Source organism: Cryptomeria japonica, chromosome 10, assembly GCF_030272615.1.
Source record: "Cryptomeria japonica chromosome 10, Sugi_1.0, whole genome shotgun sequence".
Classification (NCBI taxonomy): Eukaryota; Viridiplantae; Streptophyta; class Pinopsida; order Cupressales; family Cupressaceae; genus Cryptomeria; species Cryptomeria japonica.
Genome location: NC_081414.1, coordinates 225,915,072 through 225,933,553, shown reverse-complemented (window position 1 = coordinate 225,933,553; position 18,482 = coordinate 225,915,072). Strand labels below are relative to the sequence as shown.

General features: G+C 36.8%; 1 protein-coding gene across 4 annotated transcripts in view; it reads right to left on the bottom strand.

Annotated features, from left to right (window-relative positions):
• LOC131034873 (uncharacterized) overlaps positions 1-13,838 on the bottom strand; it is a 240,508-nt gene extending 226,670 nt beyond the window's left edge. Inside the window, exons 1-2 of one of the 4 annotated variants that reach the window (XM_057966471.2) lie at positions 13,493-13,834; positions 12,413-13,389 (exon numbers count right to left, since the gene is read on the bottom strand). In XM_057966471.2, the coding sequence (XP_057822454.2) occupies positions 12,413-13,370 (958 nt within the window). In that variant the 5' untranslated portion in view covers positions 13,371-13,389; positions 13,493-13,834. Of the gene's footprint in view, positions 1-12,412 lie in introns of all 4 variants that reach the window. The other 3 variants (XM_057966473.2, XM_057966472.2, XM_057966469.2) reach the window with 3 other exon arrangements.
• Between the last annotated feature and the right edge of the window lie 4,644 nt (positions 13,839-18,482).

The window sequence follows — 18,482 nt, the reverse complement described above, 5'->3', positions numbered from 1 at the left end:
TTGGTAATAAACAATGCAATAAGAATTTATTTATAATTACATAATTATGAATGATATACATAATTCTTATTATATCTGGCATAAAGAACAATCAATGATATACAACTATATGTATTGAGCAAACTACCATGATAGTAATATAAGTACAAGGAGGGAGAATGGTGATGAGGTCCTCCTCTAGGTAGACCACCTCATGGTAGTTGACCGATGGTCGCATGAGGCCAAGGGGGTGTAGACAGAGTCCACTGCTCTTGGACTTAGAGGGGAAGGATGTTCAGGACACCCTATTGTATCTTTCCAAACACTATCATGGTTGATTATTGAATTAAGGGAATTCTAACCACAAGAGAAGGATAAGGATGGAGATGATGAAGGGAACTGTGATAGGATACCTCACTAGGTAGAGCACCTCATGGAAGTTGACTAATGGTCCCATGAGGCCAAGGGGGCTCTAGCTCTCACTCCGCTCTTGGGCCTAAGGTAGAGGGTGGTCTCTTGGACACCTTATTGTTCCTCCTTACTCCCACTTTCTTATGGTTGAGCTTCGATAAGGAATTGGACAAAAACTATGGTTAAGTTAATGTTCCTAACCCTAAGTTTAGAGAATTTATGCTTAATTTGTCTTTCTTGGAAGATTCATATTATTAATTATATACATTTAAATGGTTTCCTAACCTATTACAGGATCTCAAACAGGTATGCATCATGTTCCATTTATTGTTTTACATGGAAATGGTGATTTAGTGCAAAAATAAGGGTTTTTAGTTTTTACTAAAAAGGGACATTACAATCCTTTCTTTCTACCCTTTCCTCCCATGCCCTGCTGCTTTCTTCATTTCATAGCAGTCCCTAAAAGACAGATCTACATGTATGGCAGGGCTTAATGCATAGTATGCATCATAAAATCTTGATACATCCTCTTGAGACTCATGTCGTTCTTCCAACATTTTTATTGCTGTATCCTTGTCTAAAAAATTTTGCCCTGAAGGTCCTCGTGTTGGCTAAGGCTGAGACCTTCTCCTTTCCTAAAGCTTTCTCTCCACTAGAACAACTCCCATCTTTTTTGTTATCATTGCTCAGCTATTGGACCAATTCCTTCAATAGTTGGACCATCTCCCCCATGGAATCTCTAATATCCTTCACGAATTCCTAGGAATGCTCTTCTTCTTTATCCACAATGGTGGCACCCTTTTTCTTCCCACACTACTGGTAGCATTGTTCCCTGTCACTCATAAGCAACCCACAGGCTGGCAAGTCTAAGAGCTCTAATACCACTGAAATATGCTAACTCAAAAACACCACACAGAAAATTTATGAAATCGAAGTATCACCTTAGATTCGTAATAAACTCAACGAACAGAAACATCAAATATATTTTTCCAAATTTAAGATATCACATATGGAGGCCTCAATACTTTTGTTTCATCAGTTCATAGCCCAATCATCTATGATATTCAAAATAGAAAACCAAATTTGCTTTCATACAATTGGTGTGCTTAGTGATTGCAATCTATAAACAATATGTGACCTGAAAAGATGTTACGAGACACAATTTGTCCTCCCAAATTCGAACTGCAAAATTTGTTAGGGTTAGGAATGTTCAAAATCTGATCGTCCTGAAGGATTCTTGCTAATTGATATGCTTGTTACTTTGTTGGTGTCAAAGACACTGCAAAGTAAGTCTGTTCCTAACCCATGGAAGCAAACCGGTGGTAACTCATTGAATTCACAGAAATTGGCCCACAGTCCGACCTGACCCATGGAAGCAAACCAGTGGTAACTAATTGAATCCGTAGAAATTGGCCCACAACTGACTCCATTCCTTATCTTTTCTTCCTTAATCGCTTGGAATCCTCTCTCCTCTAGAGCATATGACTGATTGCTTCCCATCAGCTGGGTAGCATCGCAAGATCTTATCTATGTGGCTCACACTAAACTGATATCTCCAGGCTGCACCCGAAATATGCACCTAGAAGTGGCACCATTTCTCCCAGAAATGGGAACAAACTAGGTTGTACTACAACACCTTGTAGAGAATTTTTTGTCATTGATGTCAATTTCTGTGTCAGCATTTGTGTCACATTCTTATGTGATTTGTTTGCAAGAGAAATACTCTTTTTGTCTGCTGTGTGACTTGCACTCAGGTGTTACAAGATCCAAATTCAAAGTTTGTCTATATGGCTATATGGTTGTTCTTGGCACGTGTTATATTCTTCTTTCTGATCGACGGTGTTTGTTTCCTCCATCTTTTTGTTTCGGTTTTAAAAGTGAAATAAAAGTGTACTCAGCATGTCGCGTGGTCTATACATCTGTCAACTTTGTTCTTGGTCAATGTTCTTCTTGCAAAGACCGTTATCTTTCTGAGTTTGTTAGTTGGAGTCATTTTTTTTCAAAATGTGGCTACAGGTGGATATTCACAGCTTTTCTCTTCAAAAAACGTTTCTTTCTTTGTGATTTAACAGTCTGAATCGATTATGATTCGTTTGGATACAGCTCGTTTTTTGACAGTTGTTGTTCTATGTAGCTGGAGTTGAGTTTCACAGATTGATGCTAAGAAAGTTTTGTGTTAGCTATGTTTTATCCAGAGAAACGGGACTCGCCCGAAATCGCCCAAACTCGGCGAGTCCGGGTCCGAGTCAAGCCAAACGAGTCCCAGGGGCTCGGACTCGGACTCGGCCGAGTCTGGAGAGTAAACTCGCCAGACTCGCCGAGTTGGCAATTTTGGCCCAGAATCGCCAAACTCGGCGAGTCCTGAGCCTTGGACTCGGCCGGCGTTGGCAGCAAATAAAAAGTCAAAAAAAAAATAGTTTGTAAAGTTTTTTTAAATCCGTTTTTTAATGTTAATTGTCTTCAAGCCCTAAAAGTGACTTCCATTTCATTCACTTGCAAAAAAAGGAAGAGTAAAGTGAGTTGGGAAGAAAAACAAGGGTGCATAGAAGAAAAACCAGCAAGGAGGAAGCTCAAGTTTTCTTCAATTTGTCACATTGGAGCTACATTGTGTTTCGATTTGGTGCATCAAGAGTTGGATAGGAAGAGTTTGCAGTTCATTTCATGCTTGTTGTAAGAGGTAAGATTGTTTTTTTTAACATTATTTTGTTTCTTATATGCAAAAATTCCATTTTCTATTCATTTATTTTGAAAGTTTTACATTTTCTTGTATGCAAGATCTTTTGTATGTTTGTAATTTGTATGTAGCATGTAGTATGTAGTTGTACTATGTAGGGTTGTATGTAAGGTTTGTAAATTTATTTATTTTTAAATTGTAGGGTTTGACAAACCCTACAAAAACCCTACAATTTTTTTTTAAAAAAATTTACAAACCCTACTTTAGTTTTTTTGAATGTATGTATTAATTTTATTTTGTATTTGTAATGTTTTATTGCAACAAACTTCACTTTATTATTTGCCTCAACTTCAACTTTCACAAAACTATCCTAAAATGTCTACTTCGGCTTCTAGACCCCCCATGAGAAAGGACCCTACTTGGAAATATCATGAGGATTTTCCAGGGCAAGGAAAGGGGCAAACAAAATGTATGTTTTGCAAAACAATATTCCATGGAGGTATATATACGCTGAAATACCATATTGCTGGTGTGCGTGGACATGATGCCGAACCATGCCTAAAAGCAGTCTCTGAGGCCATACGTGATTGTTATGTAATGGTTGAGGAGATTGAAAGAAAAAAGAAACAAAAGGAGGATCGAGCGGCCATTGGGAGAGAGACAGTTTTAGGAAGAGGGACACAGTTAGGTTGTGTTGGAGGCCCTTCTTCCTTACCTCCATATCGTCCCACTCAGTTTGCTACTGCTGGTGCTTCCGTTTCTGCTTCTGCTTCTATAAGTGGCAGTGCCACCACCACTTCTCATGCTCCTACCACTAGTAGTCATAGTGGGAATGTTACCATTGGACCTAGGATTCGTAAATCTAGGTTGGATTCCTTCTTTGTGCCTCACACTAGTCCTGGGTCCCAACCATCGCTTGAGGGCATGGGTTGGAACAAGGAGGTCCATGATGCTGCTAAAATGGCAATTGGCAGGTTTTGGAGCTACAGCTGTATTCCATTCTTTGTAGCCAGGTGAATGTTTTACTTTTATGTTTGATAACTTTGATTGTTTTAATTTTTATACTTAACTTATCTCATTGAGTTTCTTTGCGACAGGTCTCCTTATTGGCAACAAATGGTTGATGCCATTACCATATGCGGGGCGGGGTTCAAAGCCCCTAGTGAGAGTGATTTGAGGGGACCCATTTTGTCTCAAATGGAGGATGATGTGAAAAAGGATTTAGATGAACAACGTCACATATGGAGCACTAAAGGTTGCACCATCATGACTGATGGTTGGACGGATAGGAGAAATAGAACTCTCCTTAATTTTCTTGTTTCTTCCGCAGGTGATTGATTAATTTTAGTTTCATATAGTCTTTAATTTTTTATTTTTTATCCAATGGTTTATTGAATGATCATTGACCTAGCTTTATTTTTTTATTTCAGGGGGCACCGTTTTCATCAAGTCCATTGATGCCTCTGCCCATTGCAAGAATGTCACCTACCTATGTGAGCAGATAGAGGAGGTGATTGAAGATGTGGGTGAGGAGAACGTGGTACAGGTGGTGACCGACAATGCAGCAAATTATGTTGCTGCGGGTAAACTTTTGATTACAAACTAATTTTGTTTGCAAATTAATTACTATCTTGTAGTTTGTACCTCCATTAATTACAATTTACAATGCAACAAATTATGTTGCTGCAGGTAGACTATTGATGGAGAGGCACCCATCTATAGTTTGGACTCCATGTGCTGCTCATTGCATTGACCTCACGTTGGAGGATATTGGAAAAATCCCATGGGTCAAGAGATGTGTAGAAAGGGCAAGAAATGTCTGCAAATTTGTATATAATCATTCATGGGTGTTGGCTCTTATGAGACAATACACAGAGCAGAAGGAGTTGCATCATCCAGGAATCACAAGATTTGCCACAAACTTCCTCACATTGCAGTCCATGCTTAGGTCTAAGCCTGCCTTGAGACGTATGATTGTTGGTGAGGAGTGGTCTTCCTCATCCTATGCTACCACCCCTGCAGGGATAGAGATGGCAGACTGCATTTTTGATGAGCAAGGCTTTTGGGTCCCTTGTGATGAGATAGTGAAGGTAATTTTTTTATAAATTCTACAATTTAGCTTCATGTTTTATAAGTTATTATATGTATTCTCTTATTTGCTCATTTTTCTAAATTACACAATATTTTCAATTTTGCAATTTGTTAAGCCCTTGGTGGTTTTGTTGCGAGTTGCGGATGGAGATAAGCCCGCAATGGGCTATATATATGAGGGCATGGATAGGGCGAAGGAGGCCATCAAATTCGTCTATGGAGCAGATGAGAGCAAGTATGGTCCCATTTGGGAGATCATTGATAGGAGATGGCATCATCAGCTACATAGGCCCATCCATGCGGCAGCCTATTATCTGAATCCGGCATCCCGTTTTATCCCTTCTTTCAAGGCTGATGCAGAGGTCCTTAATGGGCTATATGCAATCATGGAGAAGATGGGACCTGCTGGTACTTCTCAGATAGACCTATTTCGAGAGCTACAGATGTTCTCAGATGCACAAGGGGAGACCTTCTCTCGTCCTGTCGCCAAACACGCTAGGACAACTATGATGCCAGGTAAAAATAAATTGTTAGGCTTAATTTTAGTTTTATTCAATACCATATTGTAACTTGTTAAATGAGTTCATGAGTGACACTGATTTTATTTATTTTTCTCATTTCAAACTCAGATCATTGGTGGAACTTTTTTGGCCTAGAGACACCAAATGTTCAGAAGTTGGCCATTCGTATCTTGAGCCAACCATGCAGCGCATCAGGTTGTGAGCGCAATTGGAGTATGTTTGAGCACATACACTCCAAGAGGCGCAATAGATTATCTGTGGAGAAGATGAATGATCTCGTCTTTGTTCACTACAACCTCCGCCTGAGAATGAGAAAGAATGCAACAGTTGACATGTCTCCTATCATTCTAGATGAGGTTGATATTGAAGCAGAGTGGGCCAATGAGAATCAGACAGCTCCTGGGACTCCTACAGCTGTATTTAGTGATGATGACATTGATTGGATTGACCAGGTAGATATAGAGGCTGAGGCTGTAGCCATGGCAGAGGAGGAGCAGAGAGCACGAGCAGAGACAGGAAATACTGAGACTCAGAGTGACACAGCTGTTCCTGATGTTGGTGAGCATGACACAGTCGTTCCTGATGTTGGTGAGCATGGCATGGTGTCACGGGTGTGACTATGGCTGCTGAATCATCCAGGACCTACTTTAAACGCCTTCGCAGGGGGCCAGGGCGAGAGGGTGCACGGCCCTCTCAGCCATAGGCTTGTACACTTGTAGTTGTATTTAGTATTTACTATTTACCTTTGGTATTTGTATGAAACATTTGATGATGATCATATGCTGACATGGATTTTTTATTCCATGAGTTTTGTAATATTGTATACATTTGACAATATTTATATATCTATGTTTCTTATTTTCTTCAGCTACAATTTGCGTTTATGCTTATGTGATTGATGTATACTTGTGTATGTAATCAAATAAGCCAAGTTTAATGATGTTTTTGTGTCTTTAAGGTGTATTCAATAAAGGGTGTCTGAAACAAGTTTTAAATCTTTAAAAATCTCTAAATTTCTTGAGTTTTTCACTTTCCCGAGTCCAGCTGAGTCTGGAGCCGAGTCTAACGCCGAGTCCCGAGTCCGAGTCCGAGTCCGAGTCGGCCTTGCCGAGTCCGAGCCGAGTCCGAGTCCCGTTTCTTTGGTTTTATCTGATGAAAATTCAATAAGCCATTTTTTTTTAAAGATGGGATTTTTCAGAAATATTTTGAACAATCTTCAAATATTGTATGGACGGGCTAATTTTTTTTGGTGCAAAAAATTATCGCTAAGGTTTAATCTCTTCTGTTCGAATCACATGAGTGTGTTTTTTGTGTCTTTTTGAAAAAGATGTAACTCTTTTTCAGGATGTGGTAGGTTATCGGGTTCCGTCAAAAAAAGATGAAAAACGTCTTCTATGTTGTTCGTATTCATGGCAGGAGTCTTCGACTTGTATTGTCTTTAGAAGTGTCATTTTCTACAGCTGGAACTATCGGGAATTGACAGATGATTTTTAGCAATCAATCATTTGCTGGATAAAATCGAAAGTGAGAACGTGGCATTGTTTGGTGTAGAATCTTGATAGTTAAAAAGATATCTTCATCAGCATATGGGTGATAAGTGTTCTGCAGAGTGCTATGTCTTTCCAAAAAAAACGTGAATATAGGGGATTCATGTGTTGTTCAAAAATGAAGGATGTAGAGTTATCAGATTGGTTTTGATAAGAGGTGGTGCTGGGTATTATTTTTAGAAATCTGAGTGGAGTGAGACTATGGAAGTGTGTGTATTTACAGACCAGAGAGCATGCTACAGATTTAAAGTGATTGTTTGGTTAAATGGCTGGAGATGATTGATGGACTTGACAAATGTTATTTAGAAGACAGTTTTGTTATCTTCCTGTGGTGTCAATCCTTGGAGATTGAGCTTTTAATGCAGATGAAAATGTACTAAGTCTTGATGTATAATGACTGGTTTATGTACAATGTCTTAAAGTTTTTCTTTATTTACTGTTGCATAAAATAGAGGTCTTATCTTTGTAATCATGCTCTCAAATCAGTTAGTCATTGTTTTTTGCGTTGGTGCTCAAATAGAGATTGGAGCCCCTGGTGTTTCGAGTTGGTGCTCTTGGTTGTAATTGGGTTGGTGCCCATTTCTGATAATAATTACTATTGTACGCCGTGGGTTTTTACCCAAAAGAGTTTTCAATGAGATAAACTCTGTGTCATATCTGTATTTGTTTGTTCTGGTCATTTTCTTATGCTAAATCTGTTTGTACAAAGGCAATGTACTAATCATCCAAGCATGATCCTTCAATTCTAAGACACTTGCATATATCGGCTCACATCAACTGGGTCAGCCTAAACAAAAAAACTTTATTTTCAAAAATAACCCACCTAAGCCCAGGCTACCAGAAATTTATTGGAAAATTAATAATAAAAATAAAAGATCATTATGTTGGCCCATAGGGTCAATCTATTGAAATTAATAATAATTACATTTATTTATAATTAACTGGCAGAGAAACGGTTCATCACACCATATGAGAACTAAGGTCCACATTTGTAGTTGTTTAGAGATAACAATAAAGAACACCAAAAAAAGCATGCAACATTTGTTTGAAAGAACATACTTCAATTTTTTTTCTATCTTGTTTGATGAGCTTGTCTAGCGTAAAAATATTATAGTTAGCTCCAAGAGATTCTTCAGGCCCTTCCCAGCAATGTATACATTGTTGTGCTTATCAGTCTTGCAGCACAAAAACCAATGTTAAATAACGAGTCTAAGTTTTAAGAGATTTAAGGCTTTTGTAGTCCATAGTTAGGAAGATGCTTCAATAAGCCCTGTGTCAGACAAGTATTAGATTGCAGCTAAGAGACTCTTTATGACACAATATATGCCAAGTTGCTCCAACTAGAAAAGCATAAATTATATTTAATTTGATAATGTAGCAAACACCACATTTAAATGGCACATGGACACATTGTGCAATTATTTGTCGCTTGATTGTTTTCCTAAGGAAGTCTTGTTCCAGTCCCATAGTGGACATTTGGATGTGTTGGATGTATTAGTCCATGGTGAGACATTTTGGAATGCTGGGGATGGGTTGCCCCTTATGTGATCCCACTAGCTCAACCTGGTTAAGCACAGAATTCACTAGTTAAAAAAACACATTTAAAATGATTGGGAATCAATTAACTAGGATCTCCTATAGATGGGAGGCCACTACACAGTTTTTGAATGACGAGTCTCTAGGATTCACTTAACCGTAGATCATCATCCTTATTCAGTTTGTTAGGGTGCTTGCAAATTTCAATGGCCTCTTTTAATCTTCTTTTATAAAAGTGTCCTCTCTAGCAGTAATTTCATCTTTTCAATGCAAATGTCATGTTTAGATGCATGTGAGTGTTCTGCTAAAGCGGAACTTTCCACTTTATTGAATGGAGCTTCAACTGCGCATTCTTTAATCCTTATCTAAATAAACCTAACAATCACCTAGTAAATGGCTGTCCATGGGAGTATCTTGATTGGATACAATCAACACCACTCTTCATTTTTTATTCCAACCTATATTTGGTTGATAAAGGATCATCTAGATCTTCTTCGGGAGAATGAAGTTTGACTTGATACTCTGTTGCTTCATATTTCCTTAAATCTTGTTATTTTGATCTTTGTTAGCATTTTAACATGTCCTTTCCAAGACAACTCAATCTGGACAATGTATGAAGAAATCCTCTATTAAAGTTTGCAGGGGAAGGGTCCTTGATCTAATCTACTCCTAAAATCTAAAACAAATAAACTAAATTGCTACTTATGCACACTGTACAATTAATTTTCTAGGGGTTTTGCATGTAAACCAAATGCTGAAAACAATCTAGATCTATCTTTTTCTAATATCAGTGATAAAGCACAAGACTGAAAGTACTTTATCTCACCATGAGTTTTTCTGTTATGCAACTAAACAACAATATTATCTACCGGTTAAAGCAGACATCAGCAGATTCATATTAAAAAAAATATTGCATTTGAACAAAGGAAACAATATCAATGACAGCAATAAAAGAAGCATGAGAAAGAAAAGCAACAATAACCTAGAACTATACAAAGGTACTCCAAAGGATAGTAGATAGATATTATGCAAGGTTAAACACAGATCTTCTTTATTGGTAAATTAACAAATTCTCACACCTACAACACAATAATCTAAGTTCTCAACTTGAATGAAAATCTCTGCAGCATAAGTCTAACACGATGATAAATCAATAATCCCATAAAAGTGCTACTTTAAAGCAACCCTATGGACCTTTAAAAATAAAAAAACTTTTAAAGTAATCTAAACCCTAAAATGAATAATAAAATACAAAGACCTAAAAAAAAAATCTCTATCCATTCTGAAAAAATAGCAATTTTGTCACTTAAGTTATTTTTGAAAATCTAAAATACCTTTGACTTGTAAATTTTGTCAAATCTTTTGGAGTCTCTATTATACGGCAAACATTCTCTGGATGTGTGAAAATTGTTGAAAACAAACAACTTGAACACTCCTATGCAAACGCTGATGCTTTGAATTTGGACAGATAAATCAACTAATAATTTCACCAAACCATCTGGTGATTTGAATCTAAAGTTTTTGAAAGCATCTAGGCTGGAAACAAGGATTTAAAAGCTTTTGCGAAATTTAGCAATGAAAGATGGTCAAAGAACTACAGCAAGTTACCATGAAACCCTGACATTTCACCCTCAGATCCGCTTTACACATGATGATGAAATCCTAGCAGCTGGAGAACACTTGTAAAACCACTATGATATCTTACAGTTACTCTACCAAAATTACTGTCACATACAGCCAACATCACTATTTGAATGACAGCTTTAAAAGATTAAGACTTGGAGATTACACGAAAGCAAACCGTAACTCTTATGAATACTCCCTTTATTTATCTTCTTTTGCTGATCAAAGGATTCAATTTTTAAAAAGACAAAAAACGCAGTTTTCAGTTTGATGCGGATATTACAAAGTCACATATGCTACTATCTTTCATCGCTCGACTGTTGTTTAAAGTAAGTGACCAAAAACCTTATGTTCGCTGCTGTAGAATACTAGAGACCGTGTCAATAGAAGAAACCTTGCAAAAACTAGTGCCAATCTGCCTTCATATATTGTCAGACATCCATTTTAGACCTGTATATCACTCAGCTGTCATCACAAACCCCTTGAAGTATTGAAAACCCCTCAAAGAACTGTAACAATCAAAATAGAAGACTGACAAATATAGGCCAATCATGCTTTAAAACTAGCTTTCCCTTAACTTAGGCCAGGTTTTGCAAAGGTGGCACCATTCTTTTGAGTATTTTTATTTTTAAACTCAAGTTGGATGACTTATTCAACCAACAGTCTGATCGCAATATGTTGATTATGCTCTACCTTATGTGTTAGGAAAGGATTTCAGACTGCTGTTCTGTTATCCTACTGTTTTGTTTGCTCCTGCAGAAGAAGACTGCTATGGATGAATGAGACATGATAGATAACCCTAAGTCATATTAATATACCAATGACATTATTGTTGAAGGCCAAGTCTGCCTTAATTGGGAAAATCAGGTCTGTCACAGTTGTTTTCTCCTGTAGGTCGGCCTAAATCATGAAAATCCCTTTTCTCACTTAAAAAATTTTACAGATTTTGTGTGGGTACCAATGTTGATACTAAAACTCTTTGTTCTTGTTTGACTGCCCTAGTTATCTGATGAGCCTCGTACTCATGTTTCTTAGAAAACATGGTTAAATGCTTCATTTCTTGCTCTAGATGTCTTCAAGTAAATGTAAAACCTTCATGAGAACCTACTATAAAAATGGAGTTAGATAAATTGATGACTGGCAAACATTGCAGATTGTTCTGTATGTACAACAAAATAGATGTGAAGTATATGGCGGAGAAATAACTGAATGAGAAAGGAAACAAAAGAAATGTGAAACATATGGCTATGAAATAAATATATGGGAAAGCAACAACGGTCAGCTGTTGAAATAATCCTTCAAGGTGAAGTATTTATAAATAGAGTTAATGTGCAATTTCTGACCTAGCATTGTGCATTCAAATTGACATCTTATCCTCTTCTAATGACTAAACCTCCACAAATCCCTCATGTGTAGCTTTCATGTCTGTTGCCCTACCTATTGAATCAATGATGACAGTTTCCTAATAATTAAAAAACATGCTTCCCGAGGGTTATGGTGGTGCTGTTCCTGCTGCTTTTATTTAATTTAATATTTTTCATTGTGCTGATATATCACTTTCATAAATAAGTTAAGCCATGAAACTAACCACTCCCTTGGTTACTACGTATATGTTATCTTAGGGATACATCGGACAACAAATCCAAATTCAGGCTTGCGGCACCAACCAAAGAAGATGTCTGTATGAAATAAGGGCGAGTTTGGTTAGACATAAATAAAATTTGTCTGCATATAATATACAGAAATCAATTGACTTCCAAATGCATAGATGATCTCTCTTTTAATGGGCAAGAGTGCGTGACATAGGAACATTCACGGAAAGAACCATCCTCAGAAACTACTGGCACGGTGATTCCCTTTTACATGTGTTTTGAGTATCAAATCTTATCATCTTAGTTTTCAGACTATAATTTCCATATTACTATATGAGACATTGAATGGCTCTGAAATTAGGTTTTTAGATTGTTTTGGATATGCAAGAAATTTAAATGTGCCTAAAAACATTATCTCTTCGGAGTAAAGAAAATAACCTGAAGTTGCTGCACTGCCACAACTATCAGAATTGTTAGATGTTCCCATCAACGAAAGATTAGCCTGAGCACTAGAATGACTACTTTGCCTATTTTTTTTGCAACCTGTGTCCCCCAAAAACTCCGCCATGGATTCAAACATTTGCATGCGGAAGCTTGCAGGTAATTCTTTAGCCTTGGTTTTTTCCTTCTTAAATGCTTCATCCAATTCCCAGTAACTTTGTTGTCCTGGCTGCTTGTTCCAATCAACTATCTGCTTGAATGCAGTGAGCAAATTGGACCACTTTCGCTCGATTTCTTTCGGCTGCCTATCCACTCCAACTGTAAGCAACAAGTTCCTGACTTCCGTCCACTTCTCATTAGCAGTCTTATAAATGTGCCTCCCTTTGTTTCCAGCAGACATCAATTTTAAATGGATATGCCTATAGGCACGGACAAGAGCATCCATTTCAGCATCCTGCCACAGCTCTGCCCTTTTCTTCTTTCCAGCATGATCCCTTTCATCTTTCTCTTTCCCCTCCCCATCTAAATCTTCTCCTCTCTCAGGCTCAGTAGCAAGCTCCACAAAACCACCCCTACTTGCCATGCCCATCAAGTGCCCAGCTGCTCCATTAACTTCATGCCCTCTCATAACTGCATACCCTAAAGCATTCATATGCAATTGCCCAACTGGATCACTAGGGCCAACCCTAAAATGGGCACTCTCTTCTTCTCCTAAAATGGGTGCTGACTGTCCAAGTACCATGTCATGCTCTCTTGGTAGTGAACTGTTTGCTGAATTTGCCAAAGTATTTTCATCAGGCACTGAACCTTTCCCACATATTGCTTGTTCAGGTTCAGTTTCATAGCTCGCTAATCCCATCCCTCCAGCGGAACCATTTTCTACTTCTGACTTCAAATAACCACTAGTTTTTGCATTGCAGTCTAATTCATTCCACCAATTTGTTTGTTTCGCCATCTTGTTATATCATGATTTACTGCAGTAACAAAATGAATGATTTGCTCTAAATTATGTCATGAATTTCATAAATACAACTGCGACTCCTTATAAGAAAGTTTTTAAAACCCTCACAAAATTACCATTTGGGTATCTAGATCATTTGCGATTTGAAAATCTCCACACTACAGAGAATTGACGCTCAAGATAACTCCGTGCTTGTTTGTGGACGCCGAGCACGGTGCTAAATACGAGAATCGATTAGCATAACAAACAATACAATAGTTCCAAAATCTGGACAATACAGAGAATTGACGCTCAAGACAAATCCGTGTTTGTTTGTGGACGCTGAGGACGGTGCTAAATACCGAGAATTGATTAGCATAACAAACAACAAAATAGTTCCACCTTAATTAAAAGAAAACAACAGTGAAAATTGTAAGATTACCGTTACGACTACTAGCACATTTAATTTGCACGTTTATAAGTAGCCCTCAGAGCTCGTTGGCCTTGACAAGCAAGCAAGAGCGAGAATGTTTTGCAGTTGTCTGCTGAAAGATCACGCCATCTTAGCTAATTTTCTAATTAACTTATTATAATGAAACAAGGTCAAGTTGAGTGCAAAGTTGTGCTATTAAACACGTGTGTATATATAAAAAATTAATAAAGGTCAAAGAATTTTTTCTTAAGGTGTTTAATTATATATATATATATATATATAAGCAATTGTATCTTTGTGTGCAATGGGTACACTCAAAACATTTAGAAGGTCAATTAGGACAAATTCTAGTCTACTAGATGCATAGATTTGTTTAGTGCATGAGTTGAATTGGTAAGCCATTTAGAAAATGATGTTGTTTGTGCAATAAACGGCTCATTGGAAAAGTGATAGATTCAAATAGACTATGCATCCACTTTCAGGTATCTAAACATGATTGACACAAAACTTCCATTGTTAACAAAGTAATGTTATGTTTGCAATAGGGAGAGAGAGATGGAGAGATAGAGATAGGGATAGAAAGAGGAAGAGATAAGGGGGGAAGAGAAAGAGAGAGAAAAAGTGATAAGGAGAGAGAGATTGAGATGCATATGGAGACGGAGATGGGGAAGGAGAGGGATATGGAGGGGGGGGGGGGGGGGGGGGTCAGGCGATGAAGAATGAGATAGGGAGAGAGAGTTTAAGATTAAGATAAAGATAGAGATGTGAAATGATATAGAGAGAGAGGAAGAGATAAGAGGTAGAGAGAGATGGATAGATAATAAGAAGAATAAATTTAGGCTTAATGTGGGTAACTTAGAAGACAAGGTTAACTTATTACTATATTTATGTGTTCACACATAACTTTACTATTTTGTTTGTGTATATTTATCAAAATATTAATAAAAATAGAAATGTAAAAAAATAATAATAAATAATAAACTTACCAAGTTAATAAATAATTAAATAAAATGGTAATTTTATTTTATTATCTATTAGAATTTAAATATTAATAAACTTTAATAAATTAAAACACATTCAAAATAGCTCACAGCTCGTATCAATTGAAGCTTCCAACCACTTCTTTTAGCCCGTTAATGGGCCTTCTTCAGTTAATCCAACTCAGAAATATGATGTAAAAGTTGTTTGGCAAAGGTCGTAGAAAGGTTGGATTGAGATCAATTTTGATGGGGTGTCAAAAGGAAATCCTAGCCCTTCGAGTGTGGGATGCATGGCAAGGGACAAAGATGGAAACAATCTTTCAATCAATACCCAAAAACTAGAAGAAGGAACTAACAATGAGGTGAAACCTCAAGCTATTATTCTTGCAATTAATCTTGCTTCCTGGCTCTTGGATTCTAAGCTTACACTTGAGGATGATTCCCAAGTGATAGTAACATAAATTGCAAAGGTGAAGCCCAGAATTGGAATACAAACGAGTTCATCAAGGCCATTAAATCCAAATTAAATCAATTCCAAGAATTTAAAGTTTCCCACATCAAGTGAGAAGAAAATAGGGAGGTGGACAAACTATCAAACTGGGGGTGTCTTAATAGAAATGCTAATTTGATGCAATGGTGGGATGACTTTAGACAGTTGCAACTAGCTAGTGAAGTTAGAATAAAATTAAGCAATGACGAATGGGACAGGAGTCTATCCAAGCATGTGAAGGTGTGAGTAGGTTTTGAAGTGTAGTGGATGAGAGCAGTTTGTAGTACACAGTCATTAGGAGATCTATGAGGTCCAACTATGCATTTATAGAAAGAGGTGGCAAATATGTGCAAAGTGAAGGAATTGGTCTAATTAATAATGATTTTTATTTAAATGCTCACGCACAGGAGGTTTTGTAGCAATTCTTTTTGGAAGGCAGTGGAGGAAGAATGGTTGTGGTGTTTGCAATGAGAGTCGAGGTTTAGCAAGGATTGTTAGAGCGAAAAATAAAGGCTAATTTTTCTCTCGTGATGAACAAGCAACATCTTGCCTATATACAGAAGATTTTGGAAGAAAGAATGAGAAACATTTTCAAGATAGAGGATATGTGTTTTCTAGTATTGTTGACAAGTTCTTACAGGAGGAATACGTGAACCTTGAGTTTAAATACTGCATGAACATGAACGTGGCCTCAGTGTTTTTTTCTTGGTGTCTGGAGTTGGAAACAAGGAGGATGTGAAATGGGTAATGTGAGAATATGTAAGGGAAGAATGGAAGTTTGGGATGGAGATTCTGATGGCAACAACTTAACCAAGAGAAGGCTTTATCACCAAGAGTGGGAATGGGTTCGGGATGCAAAATTTATGTCGACATTCAAACCATTCCTAGTATGAGGAGAAAACAATGATAGAGAATTGTATGCAAGATTTAGTGTAATCAAAATATGAAAATCAAGATCAAAAGCTAACATACCAATGAAACCTTTGAGTGCAGAGACCAACTAGGCTTAAACTAATTTAAACAAGTTAACTCCCCAAGATGTGTCTCATTTTTCTCTATCTCACAAGATCCCTCAAGTCAACGATTGTTCTCAGATCATTGAGCAAATGACTTAGGAATGACAACTCCAAGAATGAGTGATAGTATGATCTATATGCAATGCATTCTAGATCTAACAAAGTTTACTAAGATATGATTCTGAGCTATGATAAAGATGATGATATGATAATGAAACTAATTAGCTATGCTAACATGATTCATGATTAAAATGCTATTCCTAAATTATTAAAATGCTATTATCAAAGAGAGGCTAAATGCTTGATATAATTAGACTATAGTGTAGATGCATGAATACTTGGATATGGATAATGACGAAAGTGAGTCCTATTTAAATAGAAGAAATAGTGAAATGGATGGTTAAGATTTAGAAATCTTAACAAGGGCTAGGATTGAAAGTTAGTCAATCTATGTTTACAATTTTCACCAATGAAATGGTGATAATTGTCAACAAAGAGGTGGCTTGAGAGGGGATGTAAGAGGCATTAAATGCCTGAGAAGGCATGAGGGTCACCCTAGGAGGGTGTGGTTAGGGTTAGGTTAGGGTTAACCGATGGATAAAGCTTTTACCCAAGGGGTAAACTCTTATGCAAAGGTTAATGGGATAACCATGGTCAAATCAATGAATGTTCGAAGAGACCCATGGGTTAGATAGGGGTTAAGTTAGAGATAAAGTTTCTAATGAGGTTGGATTAACCATTAATGGTTAGGAAGACTTTGAGGGTTAACTTGTTGAAGACATAAAACCTTTAATGCATTTCAAAGACTTTGATTAACATTTGAGAAGTGACTTCTCTTAAGGAATGTGCAAAAGTTTAAGAGATGGATTAGGCTAATTAGGAAGTTTAGAAGAATTTAGAAGAATCTAGAAGAGTATTAATCATGAGAGTGGATTTGTTAGGGGAATGCAAGTGAGGGGTATTTTTGGATTTTATATTTGAAATAAAGTGATTTATTCCAAAAGTGGATGACAACCTACCAAATTTAAATAAAAAGTTGATTTATTTAAATTGAAAGAAGATATTTAATTAAATGTGAATTTAATTAAATGGGAAAGGGGTACTTAATTAAATAAAGTGATTTATTTAAGTTAATGGGTTGGATGTGGTTAAATGAATTAAATAAAATAAATTGAATAATTTATTTAATCAAATAGAGGAATGTGGGGGAATTAATTAAATATAATTTAATTGATAGAGAAATGTGATTAAATAAATAATAACTAAATGGTCGGATTTATACATCTACATTTTCGCCCTCTTTGAAGTGATGTGTGTCCACACATTAGCTCAAAGAAAAACTGCTCGATATGTTGCCAGAATTTTTGATATGATATCGTTGCCAGAAATTTTGATATGATGTCCCAGATATGAATTTGATGAACGATATTGTGATGATGCCCCCTCCGGAGATGAATCGAGAGTTTTTTATTTTTGACGATAATTTGAAAAAAAAGTTGAAATTTGTGATTTGATTGATCATGTTGATGTTGTTAAATTGGTGGAAGATTCGCCGATTGATTCATCTCCCGAAAAATGATGTTGATTAGGTTAATAAATACAAAAAGGTGGAAAAATATATGCCCACTTATTAACCCTTCCCTTTTACCCCCTTAAAATGTTAAAAAGTGAAAAAGAAGATTCATTTTTACAGTTGGCCTCTTGTGATTTGTGATTTGGAGCTATGACAAGACGATGTTGATTCCCTATTATTCTCACCATTTTGAGCATGTCAGGAGATACTGGAGACTCATCGCGTATGGACCACTGGTAAATGGCCAAAATCCTATCCTTTTCATACGTTTTTTATGGATTTTTATCACGTTTTTTACAATTTAGCGCTTAGGTCTAGGATTTTAGCGCATATGCAATGCACTTTAGCGCATGGATAGGTAGGGTTCTAATTTAGTGTATCCACACGATAGGTTAGCACATTGGAATAGTAGATTAGCACATACACAATAGATTATAGCGCATTTGCTCATTGTGTTAGCGCTTCGAATAATTTAGCGCATGTGAATCACAGTGTAGTGCTTTTGAGGTTTGCTTTAGCACATACACAAGTTTCAGCATGTGAGTGTGAAATTTTAGCACACTTGATTGAAAAATTAGTACATGATGGGCAGTGGAGTGCATCCGCAATTTATTTTAGTGCATTCATGCTGGAAA